Here is a 19,641-nt window from a genome sequence, read left to right as displayed (position 1 = left end):
TGGCAACGGTGCTGCAGACCTCTCCACTGAGAGACATCTTCCCAGGTAAAGCTGCACAGCATCAGCACAGCAACAGTGGCAATGGTGTTGCAGACCTCTCCACTGAGAGACATCTTCCCAGGTAAAGCTGCACAGCATCAGTACAGCAACAGTGGCAATTGTATAGCAGAACTCTCCACTGAGAGACATCTTCCCATGGCATCAAGTATACATAAAATAAGAAGGACCCCAAAATGGAAATATGTGGGCTACCACAAGTGAAAGGGAATAATACTCAATATTACAGACACTATAAATGATTGGAGAGCTAAGCATCAAAACAGTCTAGGACCTCACTTGAGAAAACAAAGATACTGCAAGGGATCCAAAAGGATCGCATGGCTTACACTGCTGAATGCCAAATGCAGACTGAACAGGACCAGAACCAAGTAAAAATATCAAACCTTCAATCCTAAAATATCATTAAAGACCCAAGTGACAACCATCTCAGTAATGATAAACCACAGCATATATGAAAAGGAAGCTTAACACACCGAAGTAAAAACATCATAATTCATTCCCGCCACTGTACTTTACATAAATACTAAACAAAGCAAGTTCAGATGGATAATATGCTGATTTGGAATGGATTATACATAAAACATCTCTTAAGAATCCTGCTGCATAGTCACCATATTCGTCAGAGTTTTACTAATAAACAGGAAGTTCAACACAAGAAGGTCATCAAAAATCTAATCCCACTGTCTTAAATACCGTCTCTCTGACACCCTCCATGTGAGAGGAATAAAGACACCTTATTGAAGTTTTCAGGTTTATTCAGTTAAGTAGGTAGATGGGTAAGTGTTCAGAACACTTGTCCGTCTACCTACTTAACTGAATAAACTACTGGAAACTTAAGATGTCTTTATTCCTCCCACAAGGATGGTATCAAACAGAGAATCTTCTAGATCTGCTAGCTAGTGATTTTATATGAACTAGTCTTTTACACTCTGTTTCTTTTTAGTTCCGTCACCCTCTGGGTCACAGGCATACCAGACTTTACTTAAGCCCTCTGGATTACCTCTGTTACCTTCTTAAATACAGACAGCCAATGCCTCCATTAAAATAGCTAAATAAAAAATGGACATAATGGAAGAAGAGAATCTGATAAATGGTAAGGTCCAAGCACCTCTAGGCAGGAAATAACTAGTCTGATGGGCATGGGTCCAATCTGCAGGTAACATAACATGGAATGGAAACCAGAGGAGCAAAGTTGCTGAGTTGATGTACAAATGGTAAACTTTCCCAACTCCAGGACAAAAAACAACCCTGGATCATTTACGGCAAAAAGTGTGGCCAGTTCATATTCTTCAGAGGAAGAAGTCATTCTTGAAGGTGAGGCAGGCTACAGTCTCCTGCCCACTGGGAAAACGGTTCAGAGGAGTTGAGAGGAAAACCACTACAAATGGAAATGAGATGGAGAGAAAGTATAAACAGAGACAAGAAGCTGGAGCTCCTCTGACTAAAAACCAGGTGAGACGAGGGACAAGATATGAATTCAAATATCATGACTTGGATTTATAAGCAGGTCACCCCGAATATGAAAGACAGAAAGAAGGGGGTACTGGCAGGATATTTCAGGAAGCAACTACACATTTCTCTATGGAGAAGGTCATGGACCCATGCAACGGTCTAGCAGAACAGACAGAAACAGTCCACATAAGCATTACACAGGATATGGGGCAGGTAAAGTAGGGGTAAGTGGGAAGGGGAGGCAGAACATTAGGTGCTCTTAAAAGGCACACTAGACAGACTAAATATCTCTGTTGCATTACTGATCAAATGTAATATAACCTTTCCCACATTCACCTTCCATGCTTTAATTTGTCACACTGCCCCTTCTCTTACATTCATTCATTTCCCATCTCCTTACTCTCAACAGTCCTACTGCTGTCACGATCTGTCACGATTATTTCTTTTAATCCCTTTTGACTTGGTTATAGTTGGTTTGCAGTTCCAATATTTTGTTCTCTTTTAATCCTACAGTCATCATCCTTTCCATCTCCAGATTTTTCCATCTTCCTCCTCACCTCCTTCAGTCACATTCCTTTTCATAAGTAGTCTAATAAATCCCATTAGTAGACCCCTCCCAGGTTCTTCTACTTTGCTTTTCATATAGCAACTCTACTCTGGTAACTGGCTGCATGATATTTATAACAACTTCTCTGTTACTAGTTTGCATTCTACATCTCCAACCTTGCTCCTTGCTTACATGCGCTAAATTAACAGCAGAGGACACACGATGGTCATAATTACTATTTGTGCCACAATGTTGCTCTTGATTTTACTCAGATCGCTCAAAAATGATACAACCACTCAAAGGTATGTCTGACTTCATACAGGAACTTCAACACTTGGCTCACTTACCGCTCGCTCATGTATCCGCTTTCTTCACGGTCATACTATTCCCTGTATGTCCCTGTGAAGATATCACTTACTGCTCACTCATGTACCTGCCTTCTTCATGGTCATACTATTCCCTGCATATCCCTGTGAAGATATCACTTACCGCTCGCTCATGTACCCGCCTTCTCCATGGTCATACTATTCCCTGTTTTATCCCTGTGAAGATATATCTTTCGGCTCTCTCATGTACCTACCTTCTTCATGGTCATACTATTCCCTGTTTATCCCTGTGAAGATATCACTTACCGCTCTCTCATGTACCCGCCTTCATCATGGTCATACTATTCCCTGTATATCCCTGTGAAAATACCTCTTACCACTCGCTCATTTACCCGCCTTCTTCATGGTCATACTATTCCCTGTTTATCCCTGTGAAGATATTACCATGCTTGCAGGAATTGCATGTAATGTCTGGACTTGTTAACAATATTTGTCACTGGAACTTTTTTACCCAAGCTGACACAAGAAATTGATTCTGAAGAGTTAGCTTGCCAGATCAAAGATAAAAAAAAAAAAAAAAAAAAAAATCTGAATCCTATATTTGGTTCTGAGTAAGTGCCCAGTAAGCAAAAACAAGGAAAATACCAAGACAAGAAACAAACAAAATAAATACAATCTACGTGTAATACAGAAAATGTTTTAAAAAGCGTCTACTAGAAAGAAAGAGTATCTCTCCAATGTATCTAGTCCAAGGGACATTTTGTTTGACCAGCTTGTACATGAAGCTGAACCTATAAGCAGAATGTAAAGTTATATCTAAACTACCACAAGCCAGATCCCACTATTTTGTCATCATGTTCAAATACTCTCTGGTAGCTGACCTTCCCTTCCTACGATGGATTTGTATTGACCCGTACACAGTAATATCAGCGTTATTCCAAAATCATATCACTGAAAACAACTTTCAGTGATAAAGAAACACATTTGAAGGGGGGATGCCCACCTTGCACCCCCTTGTGGGTAATGAGCCCTACATATCCCCTTACTAACTCCACAGCTGCATAACAGTCAGGAAAAGGGCAATCTCAAAGATTATAAAAAGTGTTTTTTCAATGTAATCTATTTGCAGCAATGGCACGCACACAAACAGCAGAAGTAGAATCAACTGGCTCCTTCCAAGAATTCCATTTCAGGACAAATAGTGATGGCCTATGCTTGCAGTTGAGAGGCAAGAAATCAGTTACAGTAATTTATTTTTTCTTGGGAGACCATAAAAGAATCAGCGTAACACCAAAGTAAAAATAGCATCAGAATTCACTCCCACCCCTGTACATACATATAAGTGCTAAACGAAGCAAGTTAAGATGGACAATTTGCTAGTTACGTGAACATTTGTGCATGTGTGAGTTCTTCTCTAGACACCAAGTTTCTAGTGCGTTATTCATAAGTCGCCTGAGTTTGTACGTATTACTTTGTTTTAAAACTTTTAAGCCCTTAAAATTAAGAGTATTGCACATCTATAGTTAGAAATATATAGACTCTGAATGTACACCTCCTTGCTCTGGTGTTGGAAACAGAAATATTTTGAGTGTTTTAACTGTGACCAACATAATGCCCTTAAGTTCTCTAATTCTGCCTCAACAAAAGTACAGAACTACTAGTATGAGAAGAACGTTGATGGAAAACAAGAGTCATTCTGAAGGGCATTTATAGTTGCTGATCCAAATCAAGTCGGCCGTGACACCCCAGTGTAGGTACATGATACTGACCACGACCAGGACATGCATGATCTGATGACTGTTGAACCAGTAGTCAAACTTGCCCGGTTTCCAACGTTCTGGGACACGGGCAACATTTATAATGCCACCAACCAATGCCACAGCGTCCATGACAAGGAAGGAGAACAGTGAGGTAGGGCTACCCGTTCCCACGTCCAGCCAGCGAAGGTAGAAGAACAGGAACCTGAAGAAAGCCTGCCAGGCAAATGACTGCAGTCGTGTGATGTTGCTCCTGGCAGTGATTGCGCGGTAGATTGCATAGGATGACACAATGCTGTAAGTTAGCAAAGCAACTGTCCGAATGACTGGGTAACACACCAATGTGCAGTAAATAATGGGCAACGCACCTAAAGAAAAAGAGAGAAGAACTCGTAAGGACATTGCAGTAAACTTATCAAGCTGCAAACAGTAACAATATCCATTCAACCGTCAGTAGAATCACTTCACACCTGTGAGAAATTAAAGAAAAAGAACACCCACAGTAATGCATCCACAAAGGTTAATTTATTGGGTAAAAAAGCTGATGAGGGGAGAGTGTACAGCAGTTAAATGACAGTAACTACAAAGATACATACTTAAGAAGGCAAACCCAGTCCCAGCAACCAACTCATCAATGGATCTACAGCACAGGCAATATTGTTAATATGGTGGACTTCAAACCAAGCAAAAGTACAAAGCCATCCTAGGAAGAGATTCCTTATCCTGGGGAAAGGGGAGGTATGGGTGAGAATGCAGAGGGTGTAGGGGCATCAGACACTCAGCTGTACAGGTGAAAATGCAGAGTAGCATGGGTGAGAATTCACAGGGCATAAGGGCATCATCACACACAATCAGAAGCACTGGTGGGAATGTACATCACACACAATCAGAAGCACTGGTGGGAATGTACATCACACACAATCAGAAGCACTGGTGGGAATGTACATCACACACAATCAGAAGCACTGGTGGGAATGTACATCACACACAATCAGAAGCACTGGTGGGAATGTACAAGGCATAAGGGCTAAAACTACATGCCCAAAATCAAAGGAAACTGAAGGATAAAGGCTGACTGATAGCACAACATCTAAACCACCTTTCCCAAAACAGATATCCATACACTGTCTTGCCAACGCCTTAAATGAAAGTGGTGTTTTCCGCTTGGGCAGGTAATCAGATGCATAATAAAATGTACAGAGCAGCTGGTGGGGGGGGGGCACCTTTGCTAACAGACTATGTATCAGTTGGGCAAGTAAGTGAGTAACACTGGAAAAGTGAGCAAGGGATGGTGCACTTTACTGTAAACTTAAGGCATGACCGTACACTACAGTACAAAGGGATGGGGCACTTGTACAGTACACATGACAGGTAGGGGACACACAAGGCAATGCTGCTGCTCAGAAAGTACAGGACGGCACTATCCCAGGGGTAAGGCACATGGTAAAACAGCTGGGAGGCACATCACATACCAGCACCATCTTCACATAGTAAAAAAACAACAGCAATTTGCAGTGGGATGAGATGGTAGCAGGGCATACACCTTGCATCTATACCAACAGGCTAGGTATAATCACGCTGTTTAGCAGCAAAAGATTTTTTGAAACAACTCCTCTTCAGATTACAGAAGTAAATGGATTGCAAGTTTTAACGTATGTCACTGCAATGAGTAAAATAGGGATTTTAAAGATGAAAAGAAAACCAATTAGTATCACCTTATATACATTTAATGTACTCATGTTTACAATACAACCCCCATAACCTCAATCACCCCTCAAACATGTGAATTCATGCTCTTCAACATTCCTTCTGTTTCCCATACATTGATGTGCCAGTCCGCCTGCCCATATACACAGCCCACCCACTGGCATAATCCTCCTAAACATCTTATTACAGTAACGTTTTATGATTTCCATTCCCACTCTATCTAAGCAAAACTGTTAAATAATGACATGTCTTCATTTCTACTTCGTCACCAGGTACTTGACGGACAGTGACCTTGCATGTACACATCACGCTGTCACTATCAAAGGATCAGAACAGTCACCCCCTAGAAAAACTGCTTGGTGGAAAAAAATAAATAAATCACGGTATCTGCTGGCTGTCCATACAGCTCCCAAGGAGTGTCCTCATTAGTATGCGTGACACAGAAGTGGACACTGCCCCTGTACATTAAGGATGGGTCAGCTGGTCGATATTAAATCTCAGTGAAGTACTAGCCTTCTCCCCAATCAAAACAGGATCTTGCAGAATCAGACATCCTTTCCAGTCAGCAAACCTGCATACTACTCACACACACCCTCCACCTCCCCCACACATGGGGATACAGGTCACCCCTCTCCCAGACACGGGGGTGCAGGTATACATACTGGTACATCTGTGTGTGCTGTGATCGGCAGCCAAAGCTCCATGCTGTGCAAAAATACACTATGGGAGCTGACAAATTCAGAATACCAGGCATTGTCTTATGAACAGAAACCTTATGGGAAAGCATTCAGTTCCTCAGCAAGAAGAAGAAGCTTAATCTCTTTGTCGCTCAAAATTACAAAATTGCAATCTAAGAATTTTAACTTTGAATGAAGCAAATGGAAAAGGGTGTCTGATTCTGCAAGTCTGTATTTTGTTTGGGAGAAATCTAGTGCTTCACTGAGATTTAATACTGACCAGCTGACCCATCCTTAATATACACGGCAACAACCACTTCCATGTCCAGCTCTCAAATAATTCTGCACTACAGTTTGAAATTACAAAGCACTAAAAATAAATTGTGCTGTTGATCTGGGGCAAAAGAAAGAATGAGACATTTTAAAAATGAACAAAAATCTCTGGAATCTCCATATAGGAAGAAACAGTACAGTTCAGTTCTCACTGTATCTGCATGTCTAAGCATCCAGTGTTTGCTTGCACACATAGCTGGTCTTTGGCATAGTCCAACCAGGCGGCCACCTAGGGCACCGCTGTAGCAGGACTGCTTTTCCAGTAAACTGGATAGTGTAAACAGACAAGGATGGGGGCACCAGGTGGTGTGTGTGTGTGTGTGTGGGGGGGGGGGGGGTTGTGGAGTCCTTTTACCTAGGGCAACACTTGTCCTAAGGCCGACCCTGCTTGCACAGATGGCAACTGACACAAATATCCAACAGCAAAATACAGACACAAGAACCCCTGCCCCTAAAATCGAAACAGAATAGAAAGAACTACCACCAGTAATAAAAAGCAGCCTTCAAAACAAAAACATTACAGTGATGAGGCCTTGGCTACCCCCCCCACACACACACACACACACACACACAACCACTGCTCAGTCAGCAGCACAGGTGTGAGAGACAAGGCAAGGTGAGCACTCAATGTCAGCACACCCATTTAAGAGGAAGGGAAATGATTTTGGCCTGCTTCATGGTGGCAGTTGCAGGTGTATTGCCCACAGCAATGAGACTAATGCCCCCATGCTGTACAGCAATGTGTCACTTGCCTAGTAGACTCAGCATATATGGTAGCATGCAACTACCTCCTATGAGGCAGCAACTGGACAGCGCGCAAGACACTAATGGGGGAGTTAAGACAGCCCACAGGAAATGCATTGTCCCTTTCTCTACTACCCAAATCTCATCTCAGGGAACAAATGGACCATAGGGCTAACACAATGGCTGGTGAAGCCTGACCTTCACCCTGTTGGAAGAATGAATCAGCCAACCGGGTGCTGGGAGGGACATTCAGCCAATCATGCAAACACACTTACAAAAAAAATGTCACTATAGCAATGCACTTACCAAGAGTGTTCACCAAGCAGATTCCACACATATCAAGGGTTAGCAGGGTGTGGTAGACAGGGGCTCCTCCCTCGTGGTTCATGAACAAGTGGTACAAGACACTTCCAAGCTGCGGAGAGATACATGCCAGGTAATGAACCACTGCCAGCCACTTAACATTGATCTGAGACCAGGGAATATTAAGCGGTAACAAGAATATGAAGCAAAGCAGCGGGACCCCTGAAACAGAAAAAAAAAAACAACACTAATGTCAAACAACAGCTGATCAAAGAAATCCAAGTGACAAACAGATGACTGCTGTACATGTAAACAGAAGCAATACAGGTGACAGTTAAAAATAATATACATGAACATGGCTCTGTGACACAGAGGGATGAACCCCTTGTGGTGACTGGAGTTCAAGCAATGGTCTTGGCACCGATGGAGCCGAGCAAGTATGGGGGAGGGGTGAAGGAGTGTGGCCACTTGCTTCCTTTTGGAGGAGGGGCATGCACACACCCGGAAAGCAAATAAGCTTTGTACAATTTTGAGGGACCGCCTAGCACTTTTACCCACTGCACATCCGACCTTCCTACTGGAAGACAGTGTACGTAGGGATGCAGGGCAAAAAAAAACAATAATGGTGATGCCACAGTTCCTCATGGCAGTTGACTCTTGCCCTTGGTGTTCAGAGAACAAATGGGTCACTGACAGACAGAGGTTACCACTGAGGCGGGAGCTTGAAGAGGTCCTGTGACTGTTGCATGCACCTAAATTTACTTTAAAAAGTCTAAAAGAATAAAAAGTGTGACAAGGCCAAAAACTGTACTGTCACATTGTCCATGAAGCCCCAACCTTGATCACAGTAAACCCCAACAAAACTCTGTGATATTTGTGAATCAGCTTCTTAGTGCATGTACCGCTGCCAATAATCTTGCCGAGTCACAAAAGATTACTAAAATGAAGGCAGCCATATTCTCAGTTTCATCTTAAACTGGATTCTGTACAACCCAGAAAGCTATATCAGAACACAGTTATTCTTAACCACTTAAAAACTCTCTACCATTCTCTTACCAGATTCTTTGATCAAATGGCTACAACAGTATCACAACAGACCTATGCACATCACTGGTACCTAACAGAGAAAGACATAGTCATAGTAGGCATCACCTTTCTAAAAGTGCCCTCCATTTCTTCCAAGGCTATGCAGCACACCCTGACCACCTTTTAAGCCACTGCTGGGTATGCCACATTTCTTCCAAGGCTGTACAGCAAGCCTTGCCCTTTTATAGGAGACTTCTGGGTATGTCACATTTCTTCCCAGGCTCTGAAGCACTCCCTGCCCTTTTTAGGCCACTGCTGGGTATGCCACATTTCTTCCAAGGCTGTGCAGCAGATCCGGGCCACTTTTTTGGCCACTGCTGGGTATGACACATTTCTTCTGAGGCTGCACAGCACAACCTGCCCTTTTTTAGGCCACTGCTGGAAATGCCTAATTTCTTCCAAGGCTGTGCAACATGCCCTGCCCTTTCTTAGGCCACTGCTGGGTATACCACTGCCTCTGTTGCCTCCCATGACTATAATTTACAATATCTAATCCCAGACGTGCCAATCAAATTTAAAGCCTCCGCTCTTGTAAGACAAATAAATGGCACAAGCAAACTCTATTCTTTGACCCAAAGCAGCTTTGAACCTGTGTTCCTTCTGTTCTCTGCATTTACACTTCAATGCCATCCCTCATTTAACTCTTCTGGTATAGACAAGGGTACCACAGTCTATTCTCTCAACCAAAACAGAACAGCAGCAGTGGAACACCCTCAGATTCTTAATTGGGTAACACAGGGGAACACACTAACATCCAAAAAGAGGAGGATGAAGAAGCACTCCCAGATCCCACATCAGACAAAGGCACAAAAGATCACTGTCTACCCCTCCATCTATACGGCTTGTGATGGAAGCACATCATTCATCGCCTTAACCAAAAGGTCAAGGACACCACATACACAAACGCTGTAGATATAGGCAACATGCTGGCAGACAGGTTCAGTGAAAACTTCACTCCTCTGTCCCCCCCATCAGTAAAACAGGATATCCCCAGTACCTACCCCCCTCCCCTTATCTCTAGGGAGCAAGTCATCACTGCCCTCTCAAAGGCAACAAATACAGCCTCCATGGGACCCGATAATATCCCAGGCTACATCGTACATGAACTCAGGCAGGAACTTGCAGCACCATTAGGCACCCTATTCAACCAAAGCCTGAGTATTGGCTTCATCCCAGCCCACTGGAGGACAGCTACTGTCTTCCCTTTACACAAAGGTGGAGCGGCCACAGATCCAGAAAATTATAGACCCATCAGCCTAACTAGCCTGATCTGCAAGGCCATGGAGCGGATTATCATGGACCTCATTAACAAGGACATTGGCAACCTCCAGACACTTGATCCCACACAGTTTGGTTTTGTCACGGGGAGGTTCTGTTAAATTTGGTTGATTTCTTTGAGACAGTCACCAAAGTCATAGATGAGGGGAAGCCGGTGCATACCATCTACCTTGACCTGGCCAAAGCCTTCGATACTATTCCCCCATGCAGTTATAACAGATAAACTCTCTCAACTAGGCATCAGTCCATATGTTACCAAATGGGTAGCAAACTGGCTCACTGATAGAACCCACCTAGTCAAAATAGGGGAAGCCACCTCAAGTAGTAGACCCATAACAAGTGGTGTACCCCAAAGATTGGTCTTGGGGCCTCTGCTCTTTGGGATATACTTATTGGATGTGCAAGCCAAATCTAGTGGGCTATGTCTAACCAAGTTTGCAGATGATTGCAAACTGGGTGCAGTCATCAATTTCCCCTAGTGATGTGGACATCCTCCAAGAGGGCCCCACCCACATAAATGACTGGAGCCAGAAACATGGCCTCAAACTGAATGCCAAAAAATGCATCACCATCCCTTTTGGGGAGATCACATTGATGATAAAGTACTAAGCACACAATCATTTGTGAGAGACCTGAGCACCCAGGTTGATAGCAAAATGACTTTTGACCACCATATTGCCTCCATTGTACTGAACATTCTACATGGTCCACCTTATTAGTAAGGGTATCTCATCCAGGGACAAGGTGGTTATAACATCCCTGTATTCTTCCCTTATAAGACCCATTATTGAGTACAATGCCCCTTCCGGCATGTACCTCACAAAGCACATGCAGCAGCTGGAGAAACAACAGAGGTTCCTCACCCAAAGAATCCAGGGCCTCAAACATCTACCCTACACAGATAGTAGCCTGTCACTCTACTCAGTCTCCTACAGACTCCTCAGTGGTGACCTCTCTCTGGCATACAAAGCAATCTCAGACCCTGCCCTGATGGGACTGCATATCCGCAAGTCAAGCTCCACTCGAGTAACCCACACGCGTGACCTCAACCTGACATCAATAGGACTTGTTGGCAGGACAGATTTGTGTCCCAGAGACTCCCCCTTTTGTGGAACAGACTCCCTCTCCATGTAAAGCAGAGTACCTCATTAAATCTTTTTAAGCGCAACCTGGATAACTGGATGGGGAAGAGAAAATACACCCTTGGGATTCCACTGTGTCCCTGCTGGACAGTGGCATAGGGTGCTGGCTTGTTGGAACATGGGCTAAATTCTTGGCTAGGCTTGTAAGGGCCTCAGGGCTAAATAGCCTAGTAACTTCCTATGATCCTATGACCAAATGTTTACCATTAGAGATAAGGAGGCCTGTACTCCTGCATTCACATAAGCACAATTTCACATCCCATACCAACCCCCTTAAACCAAGGAACTCATATTTCAACACACATGGATTCACATTCTTGACTTTTATAAGGCCACAAGGCCTTATACCCTTTACACCCCTCCCCAGCCTCATTCAACCCAAAAGGGACTACAACAAAGAGCCACAATGTCCCAAATTATCTCCCCCTTTCTCAATCTGTCTCCCCTTAAGGCAACAGAGCCACAGTCAACACAAAAAGGTCCACACACTCTTATCATCCATACAGGTACAGGGCCTCATATCCCCGCTTAAGGCAAAGGAGCACTATGTAACCCAATAGGGTCGTATTCCTGCATCCATGACGACCTTAAGGCAAAGGAGCACTATGTAACCCAATAGGGTCATAATCCTGCATCCATGACAACACGAATCTCATGACTCCTGCATCAATGACGAACTTAAAGCAAAGGAGCACTATGTAACCCAATAAGGTCGTACTCCTGCATCCACGACGACACTGATCTCATGCTATATACCTATATCCTGTAAGAGAAAGGAGTCTTCCCTGTACTCCTGAAGTGAGCATACATGTCACTGTTTTCAAAGTCTAATTTTGAAAGTCCTGGTAAAGGTACATGTATAAAACTAAGGCAGCAAAGTGGCATCTATGAACTGACATGATTTGCAAAGAATGTCAGTGAAATGGTCAGCAAGGGATGTGCACAGCTGCAGTGAAGCAGTAGTTAAAGTGATGACAAAATAAGACATTTCCATGTTTATATTAATGAAGCAAAAATAATATCTGATACCGTCACATTGGGGGTGATATATTCAAGCACTGGGTACTAATGTCCAAATGAAATGGATGCAGGAGTCAGAGCCTATATCACTCCTTGCTTTGACCACTCTCTCCACCTGCTTGGATCTCTCAACGCCTATATCACTCCTTGCTCTGACCACTCTCTCTACCTACTTAGATCTCACCTTTCCCTCCTAGCAACCTTTTTTCCCCCTCCCCCCTTCACTCTGTCTAGGTACCCGCCCCCCTCACTCTGCCTAGTAACCTCCTAGTCCACCCATTTCCTCCCATCCCCATCTGCTTAGCTAAACCTATAAATATAGGTTAAGCCTTTAGGTGCCATTTTTAAATTCCCTCTGCTCTGGCCAAAAGCCCCTAGCTCTCCGGGTGGTGCGTGGGTCCGTAAGTGGTTTCATTTTGTGTCTACTGTATTTGACTTTGTTCTTTATAGTGCTGGGTTGTAATCAGCACATTTTTATATGCTTTGAAGCCCTTACATCTATTACCTTGCATGCTTAAATCAAATGTATATTTATGTACCAACAGCCCCTTGTTCTCCGGGCAGTGTGTGGGCCGTAAATGCGCTTCATCTGCGTCTATTGTATAGAATCTGCTCGTAAATTGTGCTGTGCTGCAATTTTGTACTTTTTTAACTAAAGTGCGTAGCATTATTGACAAACAACATTGTCGCTCTATGTATGCTTAAATTAACGCTTATTTATGAGCGTTTTCTCAGGATTTTGATGTCTCTGTCACCATGTTTAAAGACATTTGAGGTGCTTAAGTGTTTTTTTGCTAGCTATCTGGTAGATATTACTGGTATTTTTATTCTCCGCTTCTAAAGCTAGCCAGTCAGGCTCATGGTTTTAGAGCTGTGATATACTTGGTGCTACTGCTACTTTAGGTTTGGCGTGTTTGGTTTAGAACTGTGTTATTCCTTGGTGCTACTGCTACTTTGGGTTTGGCATGATCTCCGCATGGCGTTTCTTCCACGCTGTGGGTATCTTCTGCTATCGCTATATTCGTGGAACGACTTTTAATTATTTTAATGATTTTTAATTATTTTCTATACTGAGGGCTACAGGCAGATGCAATCGGCCTATTTCTTTCTTTTTTTACTCTTATAGTGCAAAATCCCCACACTAAGGGTATTCTCCTCCCTCTCTGTAGTACCGGAGACATAGTTTAAACACCGTGAAGCTACACGTGGGGCGTAACGACTGTTGTTACTCTTACCCTAGCCCTCAGCCCCCCTACTGTGTTTCCTTTGCTAGCTGTTAAGGTTCGACACCTCCCAACTTGCTGGCTAACACTTTACCCTATTACCCCTTTGTTGGCGGTGATTTTATTTCTCTTAGTTTCTGGATAGCCTGCTTATGCTGTGGCATTGGGATAGCTGGGTTATGTTAATTTTGTCAGAGGGTTTAATTTCTTCCCTGTGGCTTCCCTAACCGGCATTCAGGATTGCTACTTAATTAATTTATTTATCCTGTAGACTGGACAAGCTAATCGCACTACTTTTACTTTCTTTTTACAAATGTGGAGGTGTAAACCAGCCTTATCCCACTTTTTTGGCTATAATATTTTGACTATTACAGTCTTTGTGAGCTTCTTGCAGCATAAAAGAACACCCTTACCATAGCGCTGCATAATTTTGCTTTAGCCTATTTTAATCTTGCGATAAGGCCCTGAGCCTTACACTCGCTTTACCCAAGTGCTATTTAAGAATTATCCAATGGGCTATTTGTGCTGCTAGTAATATGGACTGCTATAATGGACATCCTTTTATGATATGACTGTATGGGCTGTATTACTGTGCTATGACTTGGTTTATTTTATTTTCTTTAATAGGTTAAACTAATTAGTTAGTCTTTAGCCTCATCAGTTAATGCTGTTTCATAGTTTGTAACTACACATTGTCTTCTGTAGTAGATATATATGCATTGTTTTTCTGAGCCATACAAAAGTAATGTATTTGATTATATAAGCTGAATACTTGTGCTAATTACCTTACTGTATGTTACACTCTGTGCTAATACCTCACTGCATCCTTACACTCCAGTCAACTTCTGACTAGCACTCCTCCTCTACACTTTTTCATTCCACTCCTGCATTGAACTTAACCTAGTTAGCTAACAATTATTTAATATTTCTTTCCGTCTCATTTTTCAGCTTCTAAGTCCTGTGTGGAGACACAGCCGGTCCCTCTATTTGAAACCCTGTAAGGCTAATGATATCCTACTGAATAGTAGGGAAACAATCCTAGAAGCCCCTCAGGATCTACCTGGACCCTCTACATTCAGCCTCACAGTGTACGTGTTATCCTACAGTATAAGTATGATTTAACTTTAACCTTGTGTGTGCGATAACTTTAAATTACTTGTGACTGCATTAAATTTTAAACTATTTTGTAAGGGCCAGCACACCCGTGGACCTACCCCTCCTACCATCTCTTTATTAACTTATCCCCCCTCCACCTACTATCCTAGTGGAATTCATGTTTTCCCTACGTTATCCACTAGAGGGCAGCAGATCTTAGGCTTTGGAATACCATCTCTCACTGGTTGTAGAAACCAACTAGCTCTGTAGACCAGCTAGACTCTGATATCAGTACTTGTACTCTCTATTTATGTACTTACCCCCCCCCCACCCACCCGGGAAGTGCTTTACAATGGAAATTATCCCAGGTAAGTCTGGAAGTTTTACTAAATAAGACACCTTTGACTACCACCACTGTTTTGCTACTAGCCCCCTCTATTATCCCTCTGTATAAACTTCCTTTCCTGCCTTTGGCACGTCCTATAAAAAAATCTCTCTCTCTGCTGTAAAACTATCTTACATAACTATCTCCTCAACACAGCTATACCTTTGTTCTCCTTTTTTCTCTGCTACTTAGTAACAGCTTATGTCTCATACCTTTCCTATGCCTGTAGAACTCAGTCTCTCTCTCTGATTACCTCTCAGCCTCTCTCAGCTGTAACCCGCTCCGTTCACCCTACGGGCTCACTCCGCTCCCCTACCCCCAATTCCCACCCACCCCCAGGGGTCCTACACTTATACTTCCCCAACCACACCCTCTCTCTCTTCCAACCAATCCCATACTTTACCCTACCCCATATACTTTAGCCACACCCCTACCCTCTAACCATCACTCACAATAAGCCACTCCTTAGGGTACCTCTACCATATCCTCCTACTCTTAACTCATATATCTTAGTGCCCCCTCTCTTCTCTTCTTGTATCCTCTTATCTTACTCTCCTCCACATCTTACTCCCTCCTTTTATCCCTACATTCATGTTCTTATTTTATTATCTCATCAAAGATACCTCTCCCTAATCTAGCCAAGCTAACACTTAGTTATACTCTTAACTACCCTCTTCTCAGCCTACCTTCTTACCTCCTTTGAAAAACTGCTTAACCATTCCCACAAAACAAACTACAATTTACACACACATATCCCTAAATACACATTCTAACATAACTTCCACTCCTAGTTACCTACTACCTAAATACCACAGACTCTCCCACATTAAACATAACCTACCTTCAGAAAAAAAATTGAAAATTCAAACTTACCTTAGAAACAATTCAGTAACAAAACTAAATAATCCCTCTTTAAAAGATGGCGACATCCACCCCAACCCTGGCCCTACCAACCCTACAATCCAAACAACTCACCCTAAACTCAAAAGCTCTCTCCTAATAGGGCATCTGAATATCCAAAGCATCAATAACAAAGTACCTCACCTTCATGCCCTCCTAGATATTCACTCCTTTGAGATCCTCTGCCTCAGCGAGACTTGGTTAAAACCAGAAACGAAAGACAATGAAATTATTCCCCAAGGCTATAATATAGTGAGACTAGACCGAACAAAACATAAAGGTGGTGGAGTAGCAATTCTATTTAAAAATTGACTTCAAATCTCTACCCTACCATCCTATCCAACCCAGGATAGCAACGCAGAAGTCCTCATAACTAAGCTCCAAATCAACGCTAACAAATCTTTATACATTATCTGTATTTACATACCGCCTGGCAATAATATAACTACATTAGAGGCTTTTCTTAGCTGGGTGTCTTCTACTTACCCACAAGAAACAATAATACTAGGCGACTTTAACATTGACTGGAAAAGTGTTAGTGCTGAAAATCCTACCTCTCATATCAACCTCCATGGCTTTACCCAAACCATAACCTCTACAACAAGAATTAACAAACCTAATAAAAGAGGGTACCTTAGACTGGATACTCATTAACAAAGTGAAACAAACCTACAAGGTAGGAACCCTACCAGATGATGCAAGTGATCATTCTTTGACCTACATCACAAGAGAAAAGAAAGACTTTCCAAACCCCACCACCTTTAGGATAGAACCCCACCACCTTTAGGATAGCACGCTCTACCAAACACTAACACAATTATTTCAAACTGAGCTCAGAGCATGCAACTGGAATCCTTTAAAATCCCTTTCACTAGAAGAGGCTGTAAAGTATTTTAACACTACTTTCTTATCTATTCTTGATAAGCATGCTCCTAAACGTTCCATCAGAATGAAGTCCAACCCAGCCCCATGGCTCTCAAATGAAACTAGAAATCAAATTCTACTTAGGAACAAAGTCTGGGCCAAATGGAAATCTAATAGAAATAGCTCTGATCATCTCCATTTTAGGCAGCTTAGAAATAGTACATAAAAGGCAATACTTACAGACAAAAAAAACCTACTACTGTAAACTTCAACAAACTCATCAAAATAATCCTCAGAAGTTCTGGTGTTGCATAAATAAGCTCCTTTCCCCAGGTAACTCCCGAACACCCACCCCACTTGATGCAGATCCAAATACTCCCCATCAAACTGCCAATACCTTTAACTCTTTCTTCACTGAGACTATACAATCTCTAGCTAGTCAAGTTATCTCAGAAAACTCCAGCCTTTGCATCAACTTATCACACTCTTCCTCTAACTTCAAACTACAACCCATCTCTACTTCTCTCATCTATAAATTTGTTCATAAACTTAAGCCATGTACTCCACCTGCTGACAAACCTCCTTCCCAATATCTCCAAAAAGCAGCCAAAGTAATTGCCTACCCCATATCTATATTTATAAATAGGACAATCCAAGAAGGAACCATCCCAGATATTTGGAAAATCTCCCATATTATCCCCTTACATAAAGGTGGGAACTCTAATGATTACTCTATCGGCCAATTGCTCTCTTATCACCCTTAGCAAAAATTATGGAGAAATGCATTCACCAACAACTTTTACATCACCTCTCTCTACATAACTTAATAGCAAGCTGCCAACATGGCTTTAGGCCAACACATAGTACCACTTCTGCCCTCCTATCCTTCACAGATACCATCAATAGAAACCGCAACAAAAACATACTCTCATCTGCACTCTTCATCAACCTCTCTAAAGCTTGACATGGTTAACCATACCCTCCTAATCAATATTCTTGAATTTCTTTCCTTTGATTCTCTGGTCGTTAAATGGTTTAGATCATACCTCAGCAATAGGCAACAGGCAGTTCTCTGGGAAAATCAAATTTCTTCCTTTTTACCTGTCACCATTGGGCTCCCTCAAGGCTCCTTTCTTGGACCACTTCTTTTCTCTTTATTTATTAATGATCTCCATGTAGCAATTCCTCAAGCCATCTGTATTCAATATGCAGATGACTCCACACTAATATGCTCAGCAACCTCTCCATCTGAACTATATTCTCTTACTCAAAATGTTTTCAACACTGTAGAAACATGGTTTACCAAACGTTGCCTCCTTCTTAATGCCAAAAAAACAAAACTCCTCCTTTTTACACCCACTACTAGGTCCATCCCCTTAGACTTCTCAATCTCTTCAAATAATGGCACTGTCATTTTCCCTGACTCTACCACCAAACTTTTAGGAATAACCATTAACAATAATCTCTCATTTGATCACCATATAAACAACACCATTAAAATGGTCAACAGAAAAATAGGATCCTTATATAGAATAAAACCTTTTTTAACCTCAACAGCCAGAGCCAAGATCGCTCACTCCCATCTAATCTCAACCCTTCTGTATGCCGCACCTGTAGGATCTGATGAAGTCCAGTAGGTTGGTTGGTGATTTGTGGTGGTTGGCAGACACCGGTTTGGCGTATTTTTCCTCACCTGTATTTACCAGCCTTAAGAAAACTAACCTCAACAAATTAGCAACTTCCTACAATAATATTGCCAGATTCGCTACTGGCAATCCCTTCAGAACTCACCACTGCTCTAATCTTAGGCAACTATACTGGCTGGAATTCCAAAACCATCTGATAGTCCCCCAACTCACAATTGCCCACAAAATATTTCACCAACCCAATAATACTCCTATACTCTCAAAACTCTTAATCCCATATAATAATCTGAACTCCTTACGTTCTTCTAGTAAACTCCTTGCTAGCTTAACAAAGTCTAATAATACAGCTGGTGACTCTGTTTACTAACACAGCAGGAAAAAAACTGGAACCTGTTACCCAGTGAACTAACACTAATTACATCCTTGCCACTCTTTAAACAAAAACTTAAAAAACACCTCCAAATGCACTGGCTATGCCCTTGTAGTAAACCTGACTAACAACCATCTTCACCCCTGTTTCTTCCTATTCTAACCAAACTTCCAAACATTTAAATACTTAGTCTTGTAATTAAGACTGACACTATTTTAACTCTAATCAACTTATTGCTTAAATCCTTCAACCTGATGTGAACTATTGTACATAACACTTAACATCTGTTTTAGCTTTCTTAAGCAATATTATGTTCACTGTTACTTTTCTTAAGTGCTTTGATCTCTGAAATGCAATAACTACCCGTTTTATTTGGTTTACTAATCCTATATTTACCATGTAACAATATTTTTTTTTAACTTTTTATACTTTTGTATATCTGTGAGGAGCTTTTCTCCCCGGGCCTCTACTGAAAATGGACATATATCCAGCTAGACTAGCCCGGTCAACAAATGTAAAATAAATAAATAAATAAATATAGTAGATAGCGTGAATACATTCAGAGATATAAATGCTCCATAAGGAAAGCAGTTATGTCGATTATCCATATTGTCATAACTGCATTTGTTTCATAAAAGCTGTGCGAACTACAGGTGAACAAATGGTGCCCTATTATACAAAACATACATACATTACTGACGATACCATCTAACAAATGGTTTTGTA

At 42.0% G+C, this 19,641-nt stretch overlaps 1 protein-coding gene across 1 annotated transcript in view; it reads right to left on the bottom strand.

Annotated features, from left to right (window-relative positions):
• Positions 1–2,981: 2,981 nt before the first annotated feature.
• The window catches only part of PAQR4 (progestin and adipoQ receptor family member 4), a 53,094-nt gene continuing 36,434 nt past the window's right edge, over positions 2,982–19,641 (bottom strand). The window contains exons 2-3 of the mRNA XM_044071190.1: positions 7,910–8,128; positions 2,982–4,510 (exon numbers count right to left, since the gene is read on the bottom strand). Coding sequence (XP_043927125.1) covers positions 4,077–4,510; positions 7,910–8,128 — 653 coding nt within the window. The 3' untranslated portion in view covers positions 2,982–4,076. The remainder of the gene's footprint in view (positions 4,511–7,909; positions 8,129–19,641) is intronic.

The sequence above is a fragment of the Protopterus annectens genome, chromosome 5.part0, assembly GCF_019279795.1.
Source record: "Protopterus annectens isolate FY-2018-M chromosome 5.part0, PAN1.0, whole genome shotgun sequence".
Lineage (NCBI taxonomy): Eukaryota > Metazoa > Chordata > Ceratodontiformes > Protopteridae > Protopterus > Protopterus annectens.
This window is presented reverse-complemented; position numbering and strand designations above follow the sequence as displayed.